The 23,280-nt window shown below is 41.9% G+C and overlaps 3 protein-coding genes and 1 long non-coding RNA gene across 5 annotated transcripts; 3 read left to right on the forward strand and 1 right to left on the reverse strand.

The window, feature by feature from the left end:
- The first annotated feature begins 168 nt into the window (after nt 1–168).
- tmed10 (transmembrane p24 trafficking protein 10) lies at nt 169–3,733 on the forward strand. The gene is made up of 6 exons (XM_042095569.1): nt 169–415; nt 1,281–1,401; nt 1,640–1,713; nt 2,149–2,275; nt 2,538–2,708; nt 2,755–3,733. Exons 1-5 carry the CDS (start codon nt 239–241, stop codon nt 2,657–2,659), a joined length of 621 nt encoding a protein of 206 aa, XP_041951503.1. The 5' UTR covers nt 169–238; the 3' UTR covers nt 2,660–2,708; nt 2,755–3,733.
- Nucleotides 3,734–4,262: 529 nt separating this feature from the next.
- Nucleotides 4,263–7,377, reverse strand: LOC121711920. Its single transcript, XR_006032485.1, has 3 exons — nt 7,011–7,377; nt 6,306–6,504; nt 4,263–5,438 (listed from the first exon to the last, which is right to left on the reverse strand). It is a non-coding gene; the product is annotated as an uncharacterized LOC121711920 (long non-coding RNA).
- Nucleotides 7,378–7,394: 17 nt separating this feature from the next.
- Nucleotides 7,395–9,888, forward strand: eif2b2 (eukaryotic translation initiation factor 2B, subunit 2 beta). Its single transcript, XM_042095804.1, has 8 exons — nt 7,395–7,737; nt 7,940–8,060; nt 8,149–8,300; nt 8,415–8,578; nt 8,667–8,762; nt 9,006–9,143; nt 9,466–9,532; nt 9,696–9,888. The coding sequence occupies exons 1-8, from the start codon at nt 7,566–7,568 to the stop codon at nt 9,851–9,853; spliced, it is 1,068 nt and encodes a 355-aa protein (XP_041951738.1). The 5' UTR covers nt 7,395–7,565; the 3' UTR covers nt 9,854–9,888.
- Nucleotides 9,889–11,628: 1,740 nt separating this feature from the next.
- On the forward strand, nt 11,629–21,414 carry zc3h14 (zinc finger CCCH-type containing 14). Of its 2 annotated transcripts, none has more exons than XM_042095786.1 (17): nt 11,629–11,962; nt 12,751–12,793; nt 13,088–13,202; nt 13,289–13,329; nt 13,497–13,665; nt 14,441–14,762; nt 14,946–15,127; nt 15,696–15,808; nt 15,969–16,091; nt 16,337–16,465; nt 17,270–17,474; nt 17,756–17,976; nt 18,704–18,851; nt 19,395–19,531; nt 19,890–19,978; nt 20,245–20,351; nt 21,191–21,414. In XM_042095786.1, exons 1-17 carry the CDS (start codon nt 11,927–11,929, stop codon nt 21,192–21,194), a joined length of 2,184 nt encoding a protein of 727 aa, XP_041951720.1. In that variant the 5' UTR covers nt 11,629–11,926; the 3' UTR covers nt 21,195–21,414. The 2 variants fall into 2 exon arrangements, with proteins under 2 accessions (XP_041951720.1, XP_041951721.1); XM_042095787.1 differs by having other exon boundaries at nt 11,630–11,962; nt 16,337–16,444.
- The last annotated feature ends 1,866 nt before the right edge of the window (nt 21,415–23,280 follow it).

Consider the following 23,280-nt stretch of genomic DNA (forward strand, 5'->3'; position numbering starts at 1 on the left):
AACAATCCCAGCATCAAAGATTTTAGAATCTTTGCCCAGCATCTCAACAATGTCTCACTTGCAACAGACACTCCGTACAATAGGTGGCAGTAAATCGAAGCCCGTCATCCCAACCACGTCGTAGAAGAAGTACAACGATACGTAGCATTAGCAGATTAGCTCGCTAGTGTCATCAGCAGTTCTTCGCTGTCCTGTCCCCCAGTTCTGAAATCCAGGAACTGCTGTGCAGTCAGCAGCCATGAATCGGCTCGGTGCGCTGTTGATTTTACCAGTTTTACTGGAATCAGTGGTATCAATTTCTTTCTTTCTACCGGTCAACACAAGGAAATGTCTACGGGAAGAAATCCACAAAGATGTGCTTGTAACAGGAGAGTATGAAATTAGTGAACAACAGAGCACGAAAACTAACCTGAAGGTGAGTGATAAGCTAACGTTAATGCTAGCTAGCTTTAGCTAGACATGACCATATTTTAAGACGGACGATGATCACACCAGGATATGTCTTGCTTTATATCATAATATGTGAACTGCATCAATTAAATCGTTACTAGAATAATTAGTGTTGTGCCAGTCGTTCACTGACCGGCTAACTTGGAGCTATAGCACTATAGCTATCTAGCTTGCGTTAGCGCAAGAATGCGATGGGGGCCCAACATCCCATCTTTAGAACAAGTGAGCTGACAGCTAACAACGGCGTCTTCCTGGTTTGCCAGGATTTTGCGAGGTAACTAGTCTATCTGAAGTTCTGCTTGATAATCTGTCGGTATTTTTACATTCGTTTCGCGTTAAAATCTTGACTTCTTGTGGATAGTTGCACTGAATCCAAATAGATGTATATGAAGTGCCGCTCTTGGTAGCTTGCTAGCTTTAGCTTGAAGGCCCAGCAAGCTGGCAACCATTTGTATGGTTCATTCAGGATGTTACACGTCAGTCTTATTTGTGCTAATAGCAGACTGACTGCTATTTATTCTGCATGTGAAAGGCATTGTGCTAAACCATGCCCAGATCAAAATTAGTGAAGAAGATGCCTCTGTTGCCATCGTACAGTCCGGTATGGCTTGTCTGGGAACGTTAAGTTAAATATGTTGAACAAGCCATCGTAGTGGCTAAAGGGACGTTCCATAAAGTTACACCTGTCTGAAACAAATGAACCGTAAATACAGGTATGTGGCCACATGTCCTGCACACCTGGTCGTGTTCATGATGTACCGTAGTAGACATTGCACACTCAGTCTAAATACATTAATATTTAAATACCCCCATCCCTCCTCATTTCTTAGATCACGGATTCCTCAGGCCATATTCTTTATTCTAAAGAAGATGCCACAAAGGGAAAATTCGCCTTCACCACAGAGGATTACGACATGCTTGAAGCTTGTTTTGACAGCAAATCCCCAATGGGTGAGTTTACAAGTTGTACTACTTCAGAAATTGTGGAGGCTTGAAAAGTATTACAACTTTGTGGTGTCTGGAGCAATAACCTAGGAACTGTCATATAACTGCTGGCTAATGGTGTGTGTTATAATATTTTCATGTGGGGTGTGGTAAGTTGGTAAACTGTACTGATAAAGCTCACATGAGAATAGCGTATGTTTTAATATTTTTTCCTTAAACAATTATTTTTGCTTTGTAACATCAGGAACTGGGAGGGTCCCTGATCAGCTGGTCAACTTGGACATGAAGCATGGTGTGGAGGCAAAGAATTACGAGGAGGTTGGTAGTTGGCAGTAGACAGACAGACAGAGTAGACATTATGTAGGTCTTAAAAGCTGTGTCTGAATATTGGCACAAGCAAAAGTTGTGCACATATGTATACCAATCCTGTTGTGTAGCCAGTCCCAAATATCCTTGAACTTATGGGATATACATTCTGTATATCTGAGTACCAGTGTGGCACTGTGGAACTACATATGGATAGCTGCTTTCAGCTTCAGCATGTCTTACAATACCTTAACTCTGCTAATAACTGTCTGACAAACAAATAAAAAACATTTAAAATATGGACATTTGCATTGAGTTCTCACATGCACGGCAGGAATTGTGCAAATGGTCTCAAGGTTGTGTGTGCACAACTCTGCTCAAACCATCATTCCGCTGGGAAAAAGACCATGTGGTCGCTCTCAACCGAGGCAATCTTTTCCCTGTCAGATTGCCAAAGTGGAGAAGCTGAAACCATTGGAGGTCGAGCTGAGGCGACTGGAAGATCTGTCGGAGTCCATTGTCAATGATTTTGCATATATGAAGAAAAGAGAGGAGGAGATGAGGGATACCAATGGTAAGATCAGATTGGCAGTGCCAGTGATGCCACTAAATACAATGTAACAGTGTTGTGTGGTAGTGTTAATTACATTTATGCATAAGTATTCACAATGGATGTACATGTGCAAGAGAAGTGGAACTCCTTATCATTTTACTGACTGTGATGTGCATACAACTTATCTGTGTTGATATTTGTGAACTTTTATCTGTCAGTATCATTCAATCTTTACAACTCTTCCTCACCACCTTCTATGTTTACCTTTTCTTTAAAACACCAGAATCCACCAACACACGCGTCCTGTACTTCAGCATATTCTCCATGTGCTGCTTGATTGGGCTTGCCACCTGGCAGGTGTTTTACCTGCGCCGCTTTTTCAAGGCCAAGAAGCTCATTGAGTAGAGTGAGACTGGTTTTGCTCAGGGGATCCAAATATCCCCCCCCCCCCCCCCCCCCCCCCACAGCCTTCGCCCCGGCTTCCCTTCCCCTGTGCCTGCTGCACCCGGCTCCTTGGCTGGAGGAACGTTCCGGCAGTTGAGGGCTGGAGAGAAGGAGAATTCTAGTTTCCAGGGGAACAGGAATGCACTATTGGTTGTTCTCCTACTGCATATTTTGGCGTTTTTTTTTTTTTTTTTTTTTTTTTTCTTTCACTTTTTTTATGTCTTCTTTCACGCTATGATTCTGTTGTAGTAAGCCCTCAAACATGTACAAACTCATTTTAGTTATTGCTACAGTTTTGCTGTTGGTAAAAAGACTCTTGGTGCATATTTGGTATAATTGATAAGCTTGTTTTGTTTAGACAAGATGTTCTCTTCAACTACTGAATGTTTTTGTCTGACGGCAGATTAAGTAACTCCTAGCTTTGGGTTTTGTTTTAATCACTGTAAATGATTTGGGGCTCGCATTGGGTTTCTTTGAGGTATGGGATTGACTATTCTGTGACAACAACTTTTACCACAATCAAGTTTGAGTTGCTTGTAGTAAATTTATCCTTGACAAGACGGGATATTGGTCTTGGGATATAGCCCACCCCCCATTTAGTACCATGCCATGTATTTGTATGTTTTGTCATTTGAGTTTGGATAACATTTGTAACCTGTTCTAAAAGTTTACGTACCACAATTTACTGGTAATGAACATGTTAATATGAAAAATGCCTATATTTTCAAAGGTGTTGTTCTTCCTGAAATTTTTATGGTTTCAGGAAACTGTACCCTGGATAAAGTTTGGCTTGAACAAGTCATCCATGCTCTACTTTCCCAAAGTTGAGGCATGGATAGAGGATAAATGTTACACCATTAAACTTATTTCGGTTTTACTTCACAACAAATTCCCTAGAATCTACAATTACAAGGTATATGACCGCTTATTGGTATATTTACACTGATGCACACATCCCCATTGTTTCTTGAATTCTGTAATTTGCATTTTGAATGTTGAAAATGGGTTTTTCATTCAATAAAAATTAAGATGTGATTGCCTTTGTAAATAATTTCCTAACCAGCTAATTTGTTTGGTTTGAGGCGGTTTAGTTAGACACAGCACACTGCTTCTTCAGCAGACAAGACAACTAATTCATTCTAGACAAGTTGGAGATCAGAGTTCAGTCTCATTTAGAAGTGAAAATTCTTTTTTTTTTTTTTTATAGTAGGAGGAGTTTTTTTTTTTGCCTACCTGTGCAAACATGTTTGCTTAAGAAAAGACCCCATCTCAAAACAATAGGACACCAATGTTCCACGTTACCTCAAATACAAAGACAAACCACAATTCCAATGCTCTTAAAATGTGATCATTATGATTTTTATCTGTTATTGAAACACTTAATTGCAAGTCTGCTAAAAGTTGTCATGCGACCCTTTATTACCATTATCTTTGGTGTATTGCTCCTTGACCATTATCTTTGGTGTATTGCTCCTTGACTGGAATTACAGTAGTTAACAGTTAAACAGCCCTGCCATCTGCCAACCAGTGAAAACTCAACATATTACGAGGAACCATGCCACCATTCGGTTAAAGCAGTCTTTAATTCCCTAATAAGCCAATGTGTATTCTCACAATTTATACACACACTACCATTTAGGTCACCAAATACTGTCTTGATACAGAGGGCTACTTCGGAATTTTGAGTCAGACAATATGTAAAGTATTCGAGCAAGACTTCCACAGCTGTTGATTAACCTTTTAAGTGACAATCTTTATTTAATTATGCTGTAGTGCAGATTTCACACTTAGTTGGTTACAATAGAGAGGTTTATCAAAAGAGAAATATGGAGTCCTGAACTCAAATATCTCAAACCATCTCCTGAAAAAACAATTTCACCTTTTGGATTTATCACTGAGCAAGGTGCTGACAATCAATAATCAATAAATGGAGAGCGATTAGACACAGAACTTGAAGTTGGACGCAGGACTATTAGTTTCAAAAATCGCAGGACTACTAGAGTTTCAAAATAAGGGACAAGGGACATCCAGATAAATCAGAATTTCACAATGTCTAACACCTCCAACATGTTTATCTTGCTGTTTATTTGTATTGGTTTTGTCATGGTCCGGGGTGTTGACAGAATGCTGGTCAAACTTCCATCAGAGTATAATGATGTCCTAGTACCTTTTTAAGATACTTTCCAGCAAGTATTTTCTGTGACCATGGCACAGCCAGTTATCTGACTGACATTTAAGGACTGGGATTTTGATAGTCCTTTCCTGTTCAGATCAAACCGTTTCTGTGTTAGCACTGTCACGTATTTTTCATATTACTTTTTGAACTGTTTTCAGAAGACACATTTTCATGTGAAGTTCCCAACTCCAGCTGCTTCTGTGTTTTGCGCAGATGTTTTACAATATCCTTCAGTGACTTGACTTTCATTTGCAAACGTCTGGATTTCTGCTGAGCATGTTTCAGTTTCTTTCGTAAAATTGCAATTTTTTCATTGGATGAGTTAAGTTTTCCAGTTAATCGTTTTGGTGAATCCTTGATGTGGTACTCATGATCACCCAGTTGTACATTTCTTGTAGGATTACATTCAGGATTGTAATACTGATGGTCACTCAATTGTACCCTTCTTGTAGGTGACACTCGATTGCATTCTGGAACTGTATTTTCAAGTTGTATACGTTCTTGAACAGCCTTGCTTGCAATGACTTTTGAACGGTCTAATGGTGGTTTCCTTGGTGGTGGTGCCTAAATGGTAAAATAAAAACATTAGGGCAATTCCACGGAAAATGGACTTTTTGTCACATCCATAACACCAGTGAAATGCCTTGCCATTTGATGTGAATGACAACATTCATTTTTTGTGCATTTTTTCTCACGTACATTCTTCAGCCAAAAATAGCAAATGCTCAAATTTCATGTAATCATTCACATCATACTATACCATCACATTTTATTGCCGTTATGGATGTTACAAAAAACGTAATTTTCCATGGAATTGCCCATTAATAACATTCAAAAGCACTTAAAACTCATTCAAAAACATGTAATTTAATAACACAATTTCTGATACTATGGATGAATAATTAAATCAATTTGCAGATAACCGACTACAGAGCATAAAAATATCATGTTTTTAACAAGCAAAATACTGAATCAGTGATTCAAACAAAAACTACAGAACTACAGGATACTACATAAAAATGAAATCATGGTTAATTAGTAGAATTTTTAATAATTCTGTATCACTATGTATAATTTCATATTAGTATTTTTTTAGAATAATTGAATTTGAATACTTAGAGGACTGCATGATTTTCTATGGGGTGTCAAATTTTAAAACAAATCTAATAATGAGACTATAGTGCTATAGTGCAGTGACCTTACATAAACATTAACTTTAACCGACCACTTCATCAGTCAGTAAGGCAGTCCAGCTGTTGCTTATTGGATCACGGCACATCCAAGAAAAAGAAATTCAACTGTTTGCCAAAACTCACAAATAGTAGATAAATGGAAAATATGACGTAATAGACATGTAAAACATGTAATTTAGTTACACAATATGGAACTTTTCATTTATTCAGCTGTTTGGTTGAGAAGTTGAGAACTCACAGTCATCCTCAAATGTTTTGGGAGGCTTTTAAATCGAGTTGGAAAGGCTTCAGAACGAAGCCGGACAGTCTGGCCAGTTCTATCCATGTCACTCTCTTTAAAATGGTCAGAGCAGACACGCGAATGTGAACTAGGTGTCCATTTCTCTCGATGGAGACCAACAAGCCAGGCTCTTCTTCTCTCTGGATCACTTGGGATACTGTAAAATGACAAAGATGTGCGACCCAATCATGATTGCTGCCTATATTATCAAGGATATATATATATATGTCAAATACAAATGACAAATAGTTTTTCTTTTCTTTTTTTGTTTGGTCTTGAAAAAACATCTGACATGTAAGCCTACTACAGGGGCAGTCAATGGGTGTGTTTTGTAATGAGAGGGCCTATAATGTTGGCCTAAATATTGTGAAGACCAAATAAAAATGGAAAACATATTTTTTCTTAGACAACAGTTATACAATGCATATATTCTCAATGTCTGAATGAGCACCTGAAATCTTCACATTCACACTAATTATGATGGTCAGCCCATTAATTCCAAGTAGGCCAGGCAATCTAATTATAATTGCATAGGGCGCATATCAAATTGTCTTGAACGTAGGCGATTTACCACTACATTCATTTACTTTAATGAAGGTTGAGGTTTGTGACAAAAATAACGTTCAATCAATTATTGCTTGCAGGGTATTAGAGCATACTCACGAATGAAATGTTCTAGGGTGGCATCTCTTTAAGGCCGACTCTTCGTCTTCGCTGCCTTCGCTATCACTTCTGCCATTAAGTCTGCTTTTCTTACGCTTCTTGCAACCATATGCACAACACTGGGTGCCCTTTTCAGCCTTTGTAGCCCTAGGCCTCCGAACTTTCTTCTGAGCCTGACTGTCCGACATGGGTCCTACCAATATGGCGGTAAATTACCACTATCCTGCTTCAACTAAACAATCAGTTCGATGCCATCGTTATTTTTAGGAGTTTCTTCAAATCACCGCAAATCTGACACATGCTATTTGTATAAATACACGCAATAGCGCTGCGACGAACAAAAAAAAACACGATGAGTATATTCAGGAAGTACTGGCATGTTGACATACAGCGCCCTCTAGTGGCATTTCTTTTCTCACACTTTCAATTGACCCGGATGTGTTGAGAGTATTTCCTGTGTAATGTTGCTGTCAACGCTGTGGCTGTACCCAGTGTGTTTTTGAGCGACTGGCCTACACAAACAAGTAGTTTTGGCATTTATTGACTCAAGTAACTATGCCTGGTGCCGATAAAGGAACAGACCTCTCGGAACGCATAGAGGCCTTCCTTGCTGAACTGAAACGTGGAGGAAGTGGGGCAGGACCACTCCGTGGTGCTGGAGAGACAGCCCGAGAAACCACAGCCCTGTTACGGAGGATCACAGCGCAAGCACGATGGAGCAGCGCTGGTCAGTAAAAATGTTAACAGCGATCTGTGGCTGGTACCCCGAGATCAGATTGACTTTAAATAACACAGCGAAAAGTTTTCATTTATGAAGTGGCAACTGATCAGAGGAAATGCACACAGATGGCAGTGCAAATGATAACAGCAATCATGACTTAACATGACTAGATTATTAATTCACCATGATGTGGTTAAATGAATTGCAGGGGATCTGATGGAGATCATACGCAAGGAGGGGAGACGGATGACAGCTGCTCAGCCATCTGAGACCACAGTAGGCAACATGGTACGCAGAGTGTTGAAGATTATCAGAGAAGAGTATGCCAGGTGGGTCAAGGTCAAGGATGATTTCACCCTAGTGCATTAAACATTATTGGAAAAGAAAATGTTAAAGATATTGTTTTAATGCCTTCAGGTCTACAGGGAGTAGTGAAGAAACTGATCAGCAGGATTCTCTTCACAAACTTCTGACATCTGGGGGACTGAGCGATGATAACTTCAGGCAACACTTCCCGTCACTTAAAGCTAACGTGATAGAAGCAATAAACGAGCTCCTCACTGAATTGGGTAAATCCTAAATATGTTGCCTGAAGCTAGTCCTCCAACTTTCGCTTGAACTTCTAAACAATCCATCCATTCTTGAGTGATGGAAAGCCAAACTTGTCTTCTGATTGTTTACAGAGGGAACCACAGACAACATTGCCATGCAAGCTTTGGAGCACATCCATTCTAATGAGGTCATCATGACAATCGGACGCTCTCGAACAGTAGAGGCCTTCTTAAAAGACGCGGCGAGAAAGCGTAAATTCCATGTCATTGTGGCAGAGTGTGCTCCTTTCTGTCAGGTATGTCTCTGCTGTTTGTTCTTTTGTATATACTCTCTTCTGATTAGTTTGCTGTCAGCAAATGAGACTTTTTCCGTATTCATTCCAGGGTCATGAGATGGCTACCAGCCTATCGGAAGCTGACATTGAGACAACTGTCATTGCTGATGCTGCCATATTTGCTGTGATGTCCCGGGTTAACAAGGTGTGAATTTACATGCACATTGTGCGTCATTGACACCTAATGGTTAATGAATAGATAAATGAATGGTATTAGACACGTGATATTAAAATATACACCCTGCTTCATTGGATTCTACTGAATTTTTGCATTTATACATTTTCTCCAGTCAGTAATAGTGATTGTTTATATATTGCTGCTAAACTGGCAGCTTTTAAAATATTTAAGTATTCCCTGCTCAGTGGATTATTTGTGTCTACTGCCTAGGTCATCATTGGTACACAGACTGTGCTGGCAAATGGAGGACTGCGAGCTGTCAACGGGACACACACACTGGCACTGGCTGCCAAGCACCACTCGACTCCACTTATTGTGTGTGCTCCGATGTTCAAGCTGTCGCCACAGGTAAACTACATAACATGCTTCCTGTATAAAAAACACAAATAGGAAGGTGGAATGTGAAATTGACATGTTATTATTCCTCATCCACATTGTTCTTTCTTTTGAAAGGTTCCACTGCTTGACGCTTCCTTTTGAACCTATGAATGTGCTAAATCTATTCTTGTGTTCTTCTTTTTCCTCGACTATTTTGATTTAAATGTTTTGTGTTTCTTGTTTAGATGAGCTATACTGTAATATTGCCATTGCTTCGCTGTCCATGCCAAGGCCAGTGGTAAAAGCGGTTTATTCTTTTCTGTTTTGCTTTTATCACTGTCTCCCTTTTCAGTTCCCTAATGAAGAGGACACTTTCCACAAGTTTGTGTCCCCACATGAAGTTCTTCCCTTCTCTGAAGGTAACAAAACTGTTAGTCAATGGGACAGACTGTAAATATTCCAAACTGGAATTCTGGGATTTTTTGTACATTGCAACTGAACTGGTAGTTGTTTGTTGTGCCATGGCATCAGATTCACGTGTGACAGGGTATTAGAGAGACACATGTTGGTTTTCATTTCCAGGTGAAATCCTCTCCAAGGTGAACGTACACTGCCCCGTGTTTGACTACGTTCCTCCAGAGCTCATCACACTCTTTATCTCCAACATTGGTGGAAATGCTCCCTCATACATATACCGTTTAGTGAGTGAGCTTTACCACCCTGAAGACCATGAGTTGTAAGACCTGTAAATAAAAAGACAATATACCTAACTGCATCTGTTTGTGTTTGTGTTGTGTTTATTGAGATTGTGGCAGATAGATGTTAACAGAATTAGCCGGGTCAAAGATTGCTGTGTTTGGGAGCTTTTGTGAAAGTACTAGACAGAAGACGGCTATTCTACAGGATCATAATATACTATTTTGATCCTGTGAGGGAATTTGGTCTCTGAATTAATCCTTGAATTAGTGAAAAACACTCAGCACACAGTGAACACACAGTGAGGTGAAGCACATGGGGGATGATATGAGTTACTGTGTAGTGGTACCATAAGTATACTAACACTTGAAATTGAACTGAAATTAGTATGGAACTAACTACATATAAGGAACACACTGCCAGTTGCTACAAGGGCAGAGACACCCCTCTCCATTTTCAAAAAACTCCTGAAGACCCAGCTCCTAGCACCTGATGCTGATCCTAGCACCTACCACCTGTCTTGAACTGACACTCAGCTGTTTAAAAACAGCACTCACTGATGCACTTATTCTTACTGTACCGTTTTTAAATTGTCCTAAAATTATAGAGAATTGCTTTAAAACTTAAACTGTTTACCATGTTGTTAGTCGCTTTGGTTAAAAATGTGTCAGCCAAATGTAATGTCAATGACACCACATCAACTTGATCAAATAATTGAGAGTAAACACCCTAAGAAACTCTCTCAGAAGTACTTATGTCACTTAAACCTCAGCAAAGTATACTGAGCATCTTGTACACTGTTTTTTGTTTTGTTTGATTGATTCTCTGTTAAAGTAATCTTTAAAACTGACATTGTGTTGAATGCGAGTTAACTCCAAGGCAGTCTGTACATTTCATGTAGCGATGGCAATAAAATACACCTTTTAAAACGTTTTATATAAAAGGTTTTCAAATACATTTGTACATGAAGTTAATTAAAATTGCTAAAGTGCTAATAAATTATTTGCAAGGACTTTGAAACGTGTTTGAAATGAACGATGTGCCTGTAGGTGGGCAATAATTTGTCGAAACAGCGCCCTCAACTTGTCATTTATCCAATTGCAACGCAATTACACCTGAAATTACACGTAGCACCCAGAGGGAGGTGCTCAACACAAGCACGAACTAATAGTTTTAACGTCAAAATGTGAGGTGTTTTTGCTATCATTTGGACCTAAAAACACTCAAAATGCGTGAACCTTTGAGGGTTTTTTTTATATTAAAATATTGTTTATGTTTCATGATTACAGGTCTACATGGACTGCCAATTTTAACGATTTGATAATTAAGCAAAAATGTTTAGTTAACCATTTCCACACGTCAAACAAATATTCTAACAATTTTGACAGAAAAAGACTGGGTCCCGCTATATTACTCAGGCTGCACTGCAGCGTCTATTCACAGGCGCGATCCCACTACTGATCGGCACGGGGGCTTTGACCTGCTCCGTTTCCGACCTGGGCCGGTGCACCCCTCCTTAGGCGACCTGGTGGTCCCGGGCTCCCCCAGGAGCACCATATCGATACCGAACTTAGTGCGGACACCCGATCGGCATAGTCCGCAACAGCTCAGAACTCCTGAGCTCAAACGATCCGCCAGCCTCAGCCTCCCAGTAGCTTGGATTACAGGCGCACGCCACTGCACCCGGCGATCTCTACAGCAGTTTTTGGTTTTCTTGAACCTAATGGTCATGACGTCACAAGTCTACCAGCCACTAGAGGCGCTATATGCAAAAAGTGATTTTAGTTTACAAAGCAACATAAATGAAACATGAATGACTTTTACCTCTCAGAGAATGCACACACTTTCTTAAAAGTCATACAATAAGGAGTTTTCACCATAGGATTTTCACATAGCTTTTCGGATAGCTGATAGAATCACATACATTCTCTGATAGAAGAACTAGATTATAATTCCCACAATGCACTATACCAGTTTCCACTGTTAAGGAAGGGTACAGTGATTGTAATGCTGCTAGTCGTGTGGTGTACTTAGTCGTTTCATATCATCCATACATATCTCCTCAGCACTCTCTTGCAGACTGATCATCTTTTGTGTTGGAATATACCACAGCAGACATGGAGATTGGGACAGAAATCAGCAAGAAAATACGGGTAAATAAGAATGTCAAGACCACCTACTCAACCTGTCCCAGCTAGCTAGCACTAGTTCACGTTAGCTGGCTAACGTTGGTTGGCCCGTCTTGGCCAATGTTAACTTTGCTAAGAAGCTAGCTGCGTTTAGCAAGGAGCATAACGTCAGAATAGCTTTAAGGCTAACAATTAACTGTAAGCTAAGTTAATTATTTTGGTAGACATTTAACGTTATACCTACTTGTTAATGCTCATTATCTAATAGCTGCTTGAAAAGTATGTAGGCAGTCTCTTAGAGCCATGCATTCAGGTTGCAAATGACAGTTAATGTTTAGCAGAATACTTTGAAATAACGTTAACGTTATGTCTCGGTTTCAAGTAGCTAACGTTAACGAAACGTTAATCAAATGTGCACTTTCACCACGAAGCTGTCTACTTTTGGTTAGTTATTTTAGTTTGCATTGCTACAAAGTGAACTTGGCTGTAACGTTACTGCCACCATAGTTATTGAAATGGTAGTATGCAAGTTAGATATACCATAATCTAATAGTCTAAGGCATTCGAAAATCACTGCATTTCTTGGGCCTTGAGACATGGTGACCACTACTAACGTTACTGCTCTCGAGCATTTTGGTAATTTGATAGACAGAGTTCCTACCATTCTAAAGCGTGAAAAGGGACTACTAAATAAAGCAAGTTGCGAGGGCTAAGGAGAGCGTTGTTTTCCAAGATAAGCTAACCAACAGCTCGTGCAATTTTCAGATACTTGACATTACTGCCGCGATCTAAACGTATGGTTTTCCTTTTAGGCTGCTATCAAAGGAAAACTGCAGGAGCTTGGCGCTTATGTTGGTAAGTAGAACGTTCATTATTCATTTAGAGTTGTGGTTGGTTCTCAAGGCTGAGCCCACCACACCTTTTAGCTGCATGCACCCAGAAATGTGTGCTTGGAATAAACATTAGATTATGGATCGGATGAACCGTTGCACTAACCAAGGGGAGGTACTGATGGGTTCAGTTCAGGGGCAGGTCATGCATTGTGCAGGCTAATTGGTTCTCCAAAAACTGAATGATGTACCTTTGTGAAGTGTTCGGCTGCAGAGGTTGCACTATGACCAACTTTATGACCCGTAAATTCCTTTCTAGATGAAGAACTTCCTGACTACATAATGGTTATGGTGGCCAACAAGAAAAATGCACAGCAAATGGCAGATGATCTGTCTCTTTTTCTTGGAAACAACACAATCAAGTTCACAGTATGGTATGTCTGCACAGCAATTGGCAGAAAGGAATGTGACATTTGACGATATACCTACAATGTTTTAATGTTAATTCATTTTTTTACAGGTTACATGGTGTCTTGGAAAAACTTAGATCAGTTGCTGTTGGTAAGTTTTGTTTTGAGCCTCTTCTGGGTTGTACAAAAATGTTAGGACTAATGGATTGTCTGAAATATGAATATTAATTCCTGTGACCACATTGCATTAAACATTTGAAGACTTCGCTTCGGCCATTTTCGTTTTCCTCACACTGTCACACCCTTGTGTGTTTTTAGAACCGACATCAATCAGGCCACAGCTTGACTCAGACACAAGTGCCCCGATCTCCAAAAGCCGGGATGGTGAGAGGAGGGGCGAGGACTCCAGAGCCCTGGCTGTCTCCAGCTCGCGCTCCGATAGGACAGAGGCTCGCGTCTCCAGCTCTGCATACGACAACCACAGCAGGTGTAGTGCACAAGCCATGACTGAAATCGATCACCATTGACCACACAAACTCAGCTGTTTTCTAAGCCCCTGTTTGCTATCACTCTTATTGTTACTGCAACACTACAATGTCCCCTCAAGAATCAATAGTTATCTATCTGTCTATCTATCTATCTATCTATCTATCTGTCTATCTATCTATCTGTCTATCTGTCTATCTATCTGTCTATCTATCTATCTGTCTATCTGTCTATCTGTCTATCTATCTATCTATCTGTCTATCTATCTATCTATCTATCTATCTGTCTATCTATCTATCTGTCTATCTGTCTATCTGTCTATCTATCTATCTGTCTATCTATCTATCTATCTGTCTATCTATCTGTCTATCTGTCTATCTATCTATCTATCTATCTATCTATCTATCTGTCTATCTATCTATCTATCTATCTATCTATCTGTCTATCTGTCTATCTGTCTATCTGTCTATCTATCTATCTATCTATCTATCTATCTATCTATCTGTCTATCTATCTATCTATCTATCTATCTATCTATCTATCTATCTATCTGTCTATCTATCTGTCTATCTGTCTATCTATCTATCTATCTATCTGTCTATCTATCTCTATCTGTCTATCTATCTATCTATCTGTCTATCTGTCTCTATCTATCTGTCTATCTGTCTATCTGTCTATCTGTCTATCTGTCTATCTATCTATCTGTCTATCTATCTATCTATCTATCTGTCTATCTATCTATCTATCTATCTATCTATCTGTCTATTCATCCTCAGGCGAGGGTCTTCAGACAAGAATGCTTCCAGACTGACCTCCGCAGTCAAGCCCCTGATGGAACCCCATTCTGTTGAAGCCATCATAGACATCAAACCCGACCTGGACGACGACCTCATCGCCGAAGTCCACGCCGAGACGAGCGTCACTTCCGGCCGGCCCCCGCGTGTCACCTCAGGACGCTCCGCGGCCGAACTCCACAGGTCACGGGTGCCGCCGGGGGCCTCGTCGCGGAGCTCGGGCCGCATGGCGGAGAGCTACAGGCCATCGGAGGAGCGCCTAAGCTCAGCCTACGGCCGCAGTTCCAGGAGCAGCGGCAGCAGGGTAGAGACGCACAAGCTCTTCTGAAGTATCTGTTATTGTGCTACAACCACAATAGCCACATCATTAGAATTTATCCAATTCATCTTCTAACTTCAATCATATGTCTTTTTTCCTCTCTCTCCCTCCCTCTCTCCCTCCCTCTCTGCCCCCCTCTCTCTCTGTGTCTCTTCGTCTCTCATCAAGGATGAGATGCACCGGAAGAGGAAGGCCCCTGTGGCCAGTTCTGTGGTTCGTGTTCACAGAGGAGCCAATGAGGGCCAGGACAGCGATGATGTGGAGGACGACGACGACGATGATGAGGAAGAGTACGGCTCGAGGAGTGGCGTCTCCAGCAGAGTATCCCTTCCATCCAAACCAGAGCGCAAGTATGCTGTCCTGTCTCATTCCAGGGCGTCTGTGTAAACACGTGTGTGTGTGTGTGCGTGTGACATGATCTATGGCATATGTATTATATTGTGGTTACTTATGTAAAGCTCTCGCCAGATGAATTTCGTTCCGCCTAGCTCCGCTCACATATGATATCCATATATCCATATGGGATCGCTTCCGTTGAGAGTGATTTCGGCACCAGATTTTATGGTAGAGCCAATCAGGACGCAGGGTGGGAGTTTCATAGATGTGACGTAGCGTAGAAGCGACTGAGACTGTTTTGATTCAGAGAACAATGGCGGCTCTCATCAGCTTCACGGGTTGGCTTCGATGTGAGTGGTTGAAGTAGCACGTCAATAAAGATGACGGATAAGTGGTTTATCCAATCATATGCAAGGATTTTTGATGAGGCCCAGCCTTCTGAAACACCTCTCCAATGGAGCGATCCCAGATGGATGAATGGAGCTAGGCGGAATGAAATTCATCTGGCGAGAGTCAGGTTAAAGCACAAGCCCATGTGTATAAAATATTTGATATATATATGTATGTATGTTGCTTGCATAGGCCCTCTCTTCCACCCGGCAAGCAGGCCAACAAAAACTTGATCTTGAAGGCGATCTCAGACGCACAGCAGTCTATTACCAAGACGACCAGTTACACAACAAGCCGCACAACAGGTAAAAATGCCCGTAGTGTTTTGTGTTATTCACAATTGAATTGTTGGAACATTTCATTCGTATGTAAAAACAGACCTGTCAGCATCAGGACAATATGAGCTGTTGACTGGAGTGTTGACCCACCCCCTGTTGACCCCCCCCCCCCCCCCACCCCCTCCAGGTCCACGGAGGCAGACGGTCCCAGTAGCCCCACGCACCCGTCCCAGCAGCGAGGAGATGAAGAGCGCCATCCGCTTCGTCCAGGAGCAGCTGCAGGGGCTCATCACACCAGAGGCACAACTCGGTTAGTGCCAAACTGTGTTACCTACAACTAGTTTACACTTGAACGCACACACACACACACACACACACACACACACAACAAAACACAATCTTAGTTATCTAAATTTCACGAATTGGGGGAAGAAACACGCACACGCAACAAAAACAGTCCGAGTTATATATCTTGTATATATTTCTCTTTGAAGATGGTCATGTGTATTTCCCACCCTGACCGCAGTGTGTTTCTGTTCTTTATTATTTCCATAGCTGCTTCTGCAGCTTCTGTTCTCTCAGGTCAGTCCAGGTCACTGTCCTCACGGCTCCAGGTGGAGGAGGTGCCGGAGGACGAGGAACCGCCCCAGCAGCCAGACTACGGTACGGTCATCATCCTTAAAGGTGTGAGTTTTTGAACATTCTGACATAAGATTTCCATTCTGCAACAATTGAAGGTTCTAAAATTCTATCTTGAATTCAATGAACCCAGATATTCTTTAGAACGTTAATTTTCCAACATTTCCATCACACCTGTGTGACACTACACCTTTTAAGGGTTAAAGGAACACAATGCAATTCTTTTACTTAAAACACGTAACACTTATTCTGATGCTACAATGACTTATAATAAGAATGAAGTCTCTGACATTGCCTATGAAAGTTTGACATTGCGTTATGTGAAGTTCTTGATCGGGTAGGATCGTGACCCTTTTAGTCAGTTTATGACTAATTGGGGGTATCGTCTTTGCGCTAACTGCTGTTGAATGTCGATGCCAAGCGGCATAGATATAAATTCTTCCAGGGACAGGTAATGAGTGGGAGATAGAAATGTCCTTGGGTCGGGGTTGCCCCTGAGGTTCCCGTGGGCACTTCTGTGCCATCTGCACCACATTTCTCCCTTAGTCAGTATCTTGATGCTGCTTTTCTTTTCTTTTTCTCAAATCAGAAACTTTTACGTTTTAATGAGCAGAAAATAGTGTTCGTATGTCCCTGAAGTCTGAATTGAACCTTGAGTGCAATTTAAGTGCTATGAGTATTGTAAGTAGTTTTGGAACGCACATATTGGAGGCAGTAGTGCTGATAAAAAGTGAAAAAAAGATAAAAAAGTGTTTGTCTGAATGCAGTGTCTCCCTCTGCTCTGCTCAGAGGCCCAGCTGTGTAAATATGTGTTAGTCTGAAGGCAGTGTCTTCCTCTGCCCTGCTCAGAGGCCCAGCTGTGTGACATGAACAGGCTGAAGGCCTTCGACACGCGCTCCTTCATTGTGAAGCGACCGGAGCTGGAGGAGACGCCCTCAGTCAGGAGCCGGTTGGGCACCTCTGTTCAGCTGCAGGAGGTCCCGTCCACTACAGCCCCCACCCCCACCGCCGCCCCCACCACCCCACTCACCCCACTCCGTATGGTCCAGCCCAGGTGCAGTAAACCACAGCTCTCCTGCCACTACTCTAGTTCACCATCATATGCCTTTCCATACACATTGTTTTTATTCAAAATTTGGTCACCAGTCGCCACTGGTCTCTTTGTGTGTGTGTGTGTGTGGTTACCTCCTGTCCCTCTTCCACACCTTTTTCTGCTAACTTAAAAAAAAAAAAAAAAAAAAGATCGTGCAAACATTTTACGAAAGGATATGATTGGTTGGCCTGTTTGTTTTCACCATGTTGGAACATCGTCGTTTTCTCCACCCGTTCTCATAGGGAGCGACCTGAGGTGGCCCCTGCGAGTCCTAAGTTCATCGTGACGCTGGACGGGGTACCTAGCCCGCTGGCCAGCCGCGGCGACCAGGACATGGATGTGGACGACAGCGACGTGCCCAGAGTGGACAGGGCCGCCGCAGACCCACCTGGCCTGGGACTGAAGATCCGAGAGCGACTCGGTGCCCACCAGCGACTGCAGAAGGTCGTCAGCTTCTCAGACGGTGGGTATCCCTGAGGAAAAGCAGTGCATGAATGCATGTTATCCCACGCTATTCTTGGCGTTGGAGTCGTTATTATTTTTTTTCTCTTACTACTGATTTGATTCTACACCCAACAAAATGGTGTTGAGGATGTGTGTGTGTGTGTGTGTGTGTGTGTGTGTGTGTGTGTGTGTCGTCCCTTCAGTTTTTATTTGCCATCCTTGAGCACCAATCTCTATACTGTGCTATGAACATAACTACTTAGGCTAGCTGTGCTGACATCTTTTGTCAAAGCTCTTGGTTTTGGAGTGGAGTTAAAAACAGTAACATCTGGGCACAGGTTACACAACTATGTCTGCCAGTGCACGATCTAGTGGATCTAGTCTGCGGAAGAAGTCCAGGTAGCGTGAACAGGTGGTGTCGACGAGAGCTGGCTGTTGAGTGGCCAGACTAGATCTCTCGGTCCACAAGATGGTAGGAGTAGTGGATATAACTTCAGCTCCACACCTTTCAATCTAAAATGAAATTACACAAAGCAGCACAATGCAGACTAGTGAAGAGCTGGGTCTGGCTGTCATTCATTCCCAGTTTTTTTTAAGTTAAACACAGTGCCACATTGTGACTTATGTAGGTGGCCTTTATCGTGTTGGATGCCTAATAGATGTTTACATTAGAAGAGTATCTGGATGCCTAATAGATGTTTACATTAGAAGAGGATATGGATGCCTAATAGATGGTTTTACATTAGAGGAGGATATGGATGCAGAGGACAGTGACATGATGGATCAAGAGCCCGTCCCTGTGAAGCGACAGAAAGTTCTGGAACGCTGCAAGTTTTGGCCAGTCTGTAAAAGTGGGGATGATTGTGTGTACCACCATCCCACCACCCAGTGCAAGTAAGTGTTAAGGAATGTTTATTTTCAAAAGAGTATTTCGTAATGGAATGTTTTTAATTCAAGCGTAATGATTAAATCACACTGGGACGCATGTAACCTTGTAAAAGCAATTCTTATCTGTATTTTGCGTTCCTGTTCATTCGTTACTGGACGTACACGCCACCGCCGAATTGAGCTGCAAAAGAAGCTCTGGCCGCCATGTCAAGGACGCTTATCAAAGAGTACGGGGAAGCTTTTGACGCTTTGGCTGCTCTGACGTGGCAGCATTCTATGTTGCTGGTCGTTTGCCGCTGACCAACTTTCAACTTTATGCTAGACGCTCAACAAGCCCAAAACGCGACGCCGACGGATTTGCCGCTTCTTGCAGCTGAGAGAAACCGGCTTCCATTGAAAATGAATGACTTCCTGTATCTTTTGCAGCTCAAGTCCCCGGTGGTGTGTACGTACAGTTATTAAAAGCATCATGACCTCTCATGATTATGTGCTGACACAAATGTTTGTTTGTTTGTTTGTTTGTTTGTTCTTATGTCCCCCCCCTTTCAGAACCTTCCCCAATTGCAAGTTTGGTGACAAGTGCCTGTTCGTCCACCCCAACTGTAAATTTGATGCCAAGTGTAAGAAACCTGACTGCCCATTCACGCACGTTAGCCGCAGGGGAGCACCCAACCTGCCTCGACCAGGTGAGCACCCCCCCCACCCCCCACCCCCTCACACATCCTTTCTGCTGTTTCCGTCTTCAGAATCCTTTCGTAAGAGAGCTGCTAGAAAGATATCTGACGTGCATGTCACAGAATGACATTGGGTTGGTTAATGGGTGGTTGGTGGTCTAGTGGTTGGGGAAGTACTGTAGGATATCCCAGGATTGTCAATTCTACAACCATTGTGTCCCTAAGGCACCCAACACCAAGTTGCTCCAGAAGGGGACTGCCCAGTGCCCATGTAGTTAGTTCACTTTAAGTGGCTCTGGATAACATCATGTGCAGTCACTAATAATGTAATGTGTAATAGTGTAAAGTGAACTCCTGGGTTGTTTTATAGTGGCCGCAGTAGCTGCAGCACAGCCCCCCACCATCTGTCGCTTTTTCCCAGACTGCAAGAAGATGGACTGCCCCTTTTATCATCCAAAGGTGAGTGTGCCTGGTGGCCTTTCATGTGTCTGAGAATTTTAAGGTTTGAGCCTTGAGTCTTCTTGTGCGTGCGTGTGCGTGCATGTCTTAATTTGTAATGGTAGCACATGATGAAGAATGGCTGTTTACCCCGTTACATCTTTCTGTTTCTTTTGACTTGAAATCAGTTTGCTTATTATTAGTGTATGAGAGAAGTCTTATTTGAATTTGAGTTTGAGAATATTGTGTGTGTGTGTGTGTGTGTGTGTGTGCGTGCGTGCGTGTAGCCTTGCAGGTTTGCTGGCCAGTGCAAACGCCAAGGATGCAGCTTCTACCACCCCTCGACCTCAGTGCCCCCGCGTCATGCTCTGAAATGGACGAAGACTCAGAGCAGGTACGTAACCACAGACACAGATACAGAGTGTATGTATATGGCAAGTTGATGATTTGAAATGAGTGAAGACTCTTCATCCTGATGTAACAGAGGTCGTAATTCGTTCCGCCGCTCACAGCCCTCGAATCCGCCACCTCAACACACCGGCATGGGAGTTGAACGCTCTAACCACTGAGCTAAAAGCCCAGGCTTCCAACTTGGTGGTTAGAAGCGTTCTTAAGGTTAGGGGTGTGAGGATTTACACGGGCAACTAGCACGCTAGCTCAGTTCGCCTCCGTTACACAGGTGAATTTCTTAATTTCTTATATGAAATGTCCCAGCAACAGCTTACATACATTACAACTAACATGTTCTAATCAGATCAGTTCATCATAAGTTCAGATAAAACTTTCACTGTGCTGTCATTAAAAAAAAAAAATATTCAGACTTGCTTTGATCAAGCAGGCCAAAATCCTCTGAACTTACATGAGATTTATGAAGCAAGAGAGATCTGATCACACAAACTAAATTAGGCCATGAGTTAACTGAGGCAGTGGGTCAAGCAAGACTGGGCACTTTCAACGAATAAAAGACTGGCCGATTAGCTGTTCCGCACAAATATCAACAGCTTTCCTTAAGGACATAATGCAGACTGCCTCTTTAAGAGGCAGACCCATGCTGACCAGGGAATAGAGTTTGTGCCTTGATTGACTAGAATAAGTACTTAGTGCTTACTACAGAGGTCTCCTAACTTACTGAAGCTTGGATAAAAATAGTAATAAATGTGCCCTTGCACTGAAAAGATACTGATATGATCACAAGTAACCAGTAACTTCTTATGTCTGCCCTTCTTTCTCCAGTTAAGAAGAATCACACCTGCAGAAGACTTGTTGGCATGACCTGATGTTTGAATTTGTTTGGTTCAATATTTGATTGTTCAGTAGTTTTAGTTGACTTGAACTTTGTTATGTCATGGTTTTGTTTAAAGAGATTTTTAAAAATTATTTGAATATAGAATTTTTGTTTTGTAAAGCTCTGCACATATTTTCGGAATGTTGTTTGTGCAGTAAAGCATTCTATAGTATTCTCGGTATGTCTATACTTATTTCTCATTCCCCAGATAGATTTTTCTCCCATGGATAACCTTACGTTGAATAATATTTCTACAAATATATGAATTAAACTTACATGTTCCCGCGCTCTTTAAGAATAACTCTTCTGGAATTTGGGAAAACCAGTATAGTGCTGCACTTTTAATTTAGACCGTTGTTTCAAAATGGCTTACTTTTTTTTTTGCCGACTGCCTTTAATACATTTCCCACTTTAATAAGTTGACGAACATGTCAAATTCAGCCTGAAGCAAGGTAAACATCAGCACGTGTGATGGAAATGTGTTGTTGAATGCAACCGAACTGTTCCTTGTGAAACTACTGCCTCTTGGACATATCAGGGCTCATTCCAAAATAGTAAAATGTTGGCTCATGTCATTGTGCTCATCACAGTGGCAGGATGAACTGTAAGATGAGACAAGATAATAGCATCACTTTTAGGTCTTGTGTCACAAAGCTCTTCAATGTTTATTTTTTTCCTAATCTGTCCATTCTCATTTGAGGTAGGGTGAAAATCTTCAATTCTGAAAAGAAAAAAAATGAACACGCTCAACAAAGGTTTAGATATTTATTACCAAGTTTCAAGTGGGAACTGATTTCTCGATTGAGTCTCTTAATAATAAAGTGAATGACTACATTATTCAGTGGAAATTTGCCCTTGAGTGGTGAAGCCTGTGGCTATGGAAGCAGAATTATTCAAGGACCTTATGTTTTCCAAAAGTCAAAGAGAACATTCTCTACCCAGACGGGGGGAAGAATGTGGCCTTGCTGCCCGCCTTATCTTTCAACTGTGGAAAATTCCACAATAAAATAAAAACAAATATGAAAAACAGACTGCTGGTAATATCTGGACTGCAAAATATTCCATAACATAAAATGTGACAACATTAAGACTGCTGATAAGCAAACTGATGAAACAAACACAAAAAAGACTATGAAATTAATAGGCAAGCAAACCATAGGGGAAATCTGGTGTGAGAAAGTAGTAAGCCGAAAGTGAAGGCTTTGTAGCAAATTATTTTTCCCTTCTGTTTCTTATTGTAGCTAACAAGCCATTTCTCTAGTTGTCAGACTCTTAAGTCGGATGGTAAAATGATTTCCCCCCATTTCACCTAAGCATATTTATGTACAGATACACCAACTTCACTCTTTCATGTAGAATAATAACCTAGTGTGAAACTACAATGAGCTGAGTGTGGAACTGGACTTCTTGACCAAAGTCAAATGTGATGTGTAATATAACATGTAATGTAACAGACAAAGACGAGTAAGTTTAAAAGACTGGGTCCCGCTGAATTGCTCAGGCTGCACTGCAGCGCCTATTCACAGGCGCGATCCCACTACTGATCGGCACGGGGGCTTTGACCTGCTCCGTTTCCGACCTGGGCCGGTGCACCCCTCCTTAGGCGACCTGGTGGTCCCGGGCTCCCCCCAGGAGCACCATATCGATACCGAACTTAGCGCGGACACCCGATCGGCATAGTCCGATGCAGCCCAGAACCCCTGAGCTCAAACGATCCGCCAGCCTCAGCCTCCCAGACGCTTGGATTATAGGCGCACGCCACTGCACCCGGCGATGGACACAGTGATTCGGAGAGAACTTCCAAGGTGTGTTGCTGTGACGCCGTCAGAGAGTGTTCTCTCGGCGTTGTTTTTGAGCAAAAAGTATCTTTGGATCTGGAAGTGTGTGACATGAAAATAGAAGTTAGTGAAAAAAGGGACAGCTCTGAATGCTCAGTTGGCCTGACGTGTAGATGGTTTGGTTGCATTTAATTAGGCCACCAGCATGTAAAAATGAGCAAAAAACCTGAAAAAGACAAATTGCACCCACTACAGTGACC

The sequence above is a fragment of the Alosa sapidissima genome, chromosome 6, assembly GCF_018492685.1.
Source record: "Alosa sapidissima isolate fAloSap1 chromosome 6, fAloSap1.pri, whole genome shotgun sequence".
Taxonomy (NCBI): domain Eukaryota; kingdom Metazoa; phylum Chordata; class Actinopteri; order Clupeiformes; family Clupeidae; genus Alosa; species Alosa sapidissima.

Excerpts from the sequence above, each read along its gene's own strand:
- tmed10 (XM_042095569.1), top strand. The coding sequence starts at position 239 with ATGAATCGGCTCGGTGCGCTGTTGATTTTACCAGTTTTACTGGAATCA. Across the intron at positions 416-1,280 it reads GCACGAAAACTAACCTGAAG|ATCACGGATTCCTCAGGCCA; the intron begins GTGAGTGATAAG and ends CTCATTTCTTAG. Across the intron at positions 1,402-1,639 it reads TGACAGCAAATCCCCAATGG|GAACTGGGAGGGTCCCTGAT; the intron begins GTGAGTTTACAA and ends TTGTAACATCAG.
- eif2b2 (XM_042095804.1), top strand. The coding sequence starts at position 7,566 with ATGCCTGGTGCCGATAAAGGAACAGACCTCTCGGAACGCATAGAGGCC. Across the intron at positions 8,579-8,666 it reads AGTGTGCTCCTTTCTGTCAG|GGTCATGAGATGGCTACCAG; the intron begins GTATGTCTCTGC and ends TATTCATTCCAG. Across the intron at positions 9,144-9,465 it reads TGTTCAAGCTGTCGCCACAG|TTCCCTAATGAAGAGGACAC; the intron begins GTAAACTACATA and ends CTCCCTTTTCAG.
- zc3h14 (XM_042095786.1), top strand. The coding sequence starts at position 11,927 with ATGGAGATTGGGACAGAAATCAGCAAGAAAATACGG. Across the intron at positions 17,475-17,755 it reads CTCCGTATGGTCCAGCCCAG|GGAGCGACCTGAGGTGGCCC; the intron begins GTGCAGTAAACC and ends CCGTTCTCATAG. Across the intron at positions 19,979-20,244 it reads GCCCCTTTTATCATCCAAAG|CCTTGCAGGTTTGCTGGCCA; the intron begins GTGAGTGTGCCT and ends GCGTGCGTGTAG.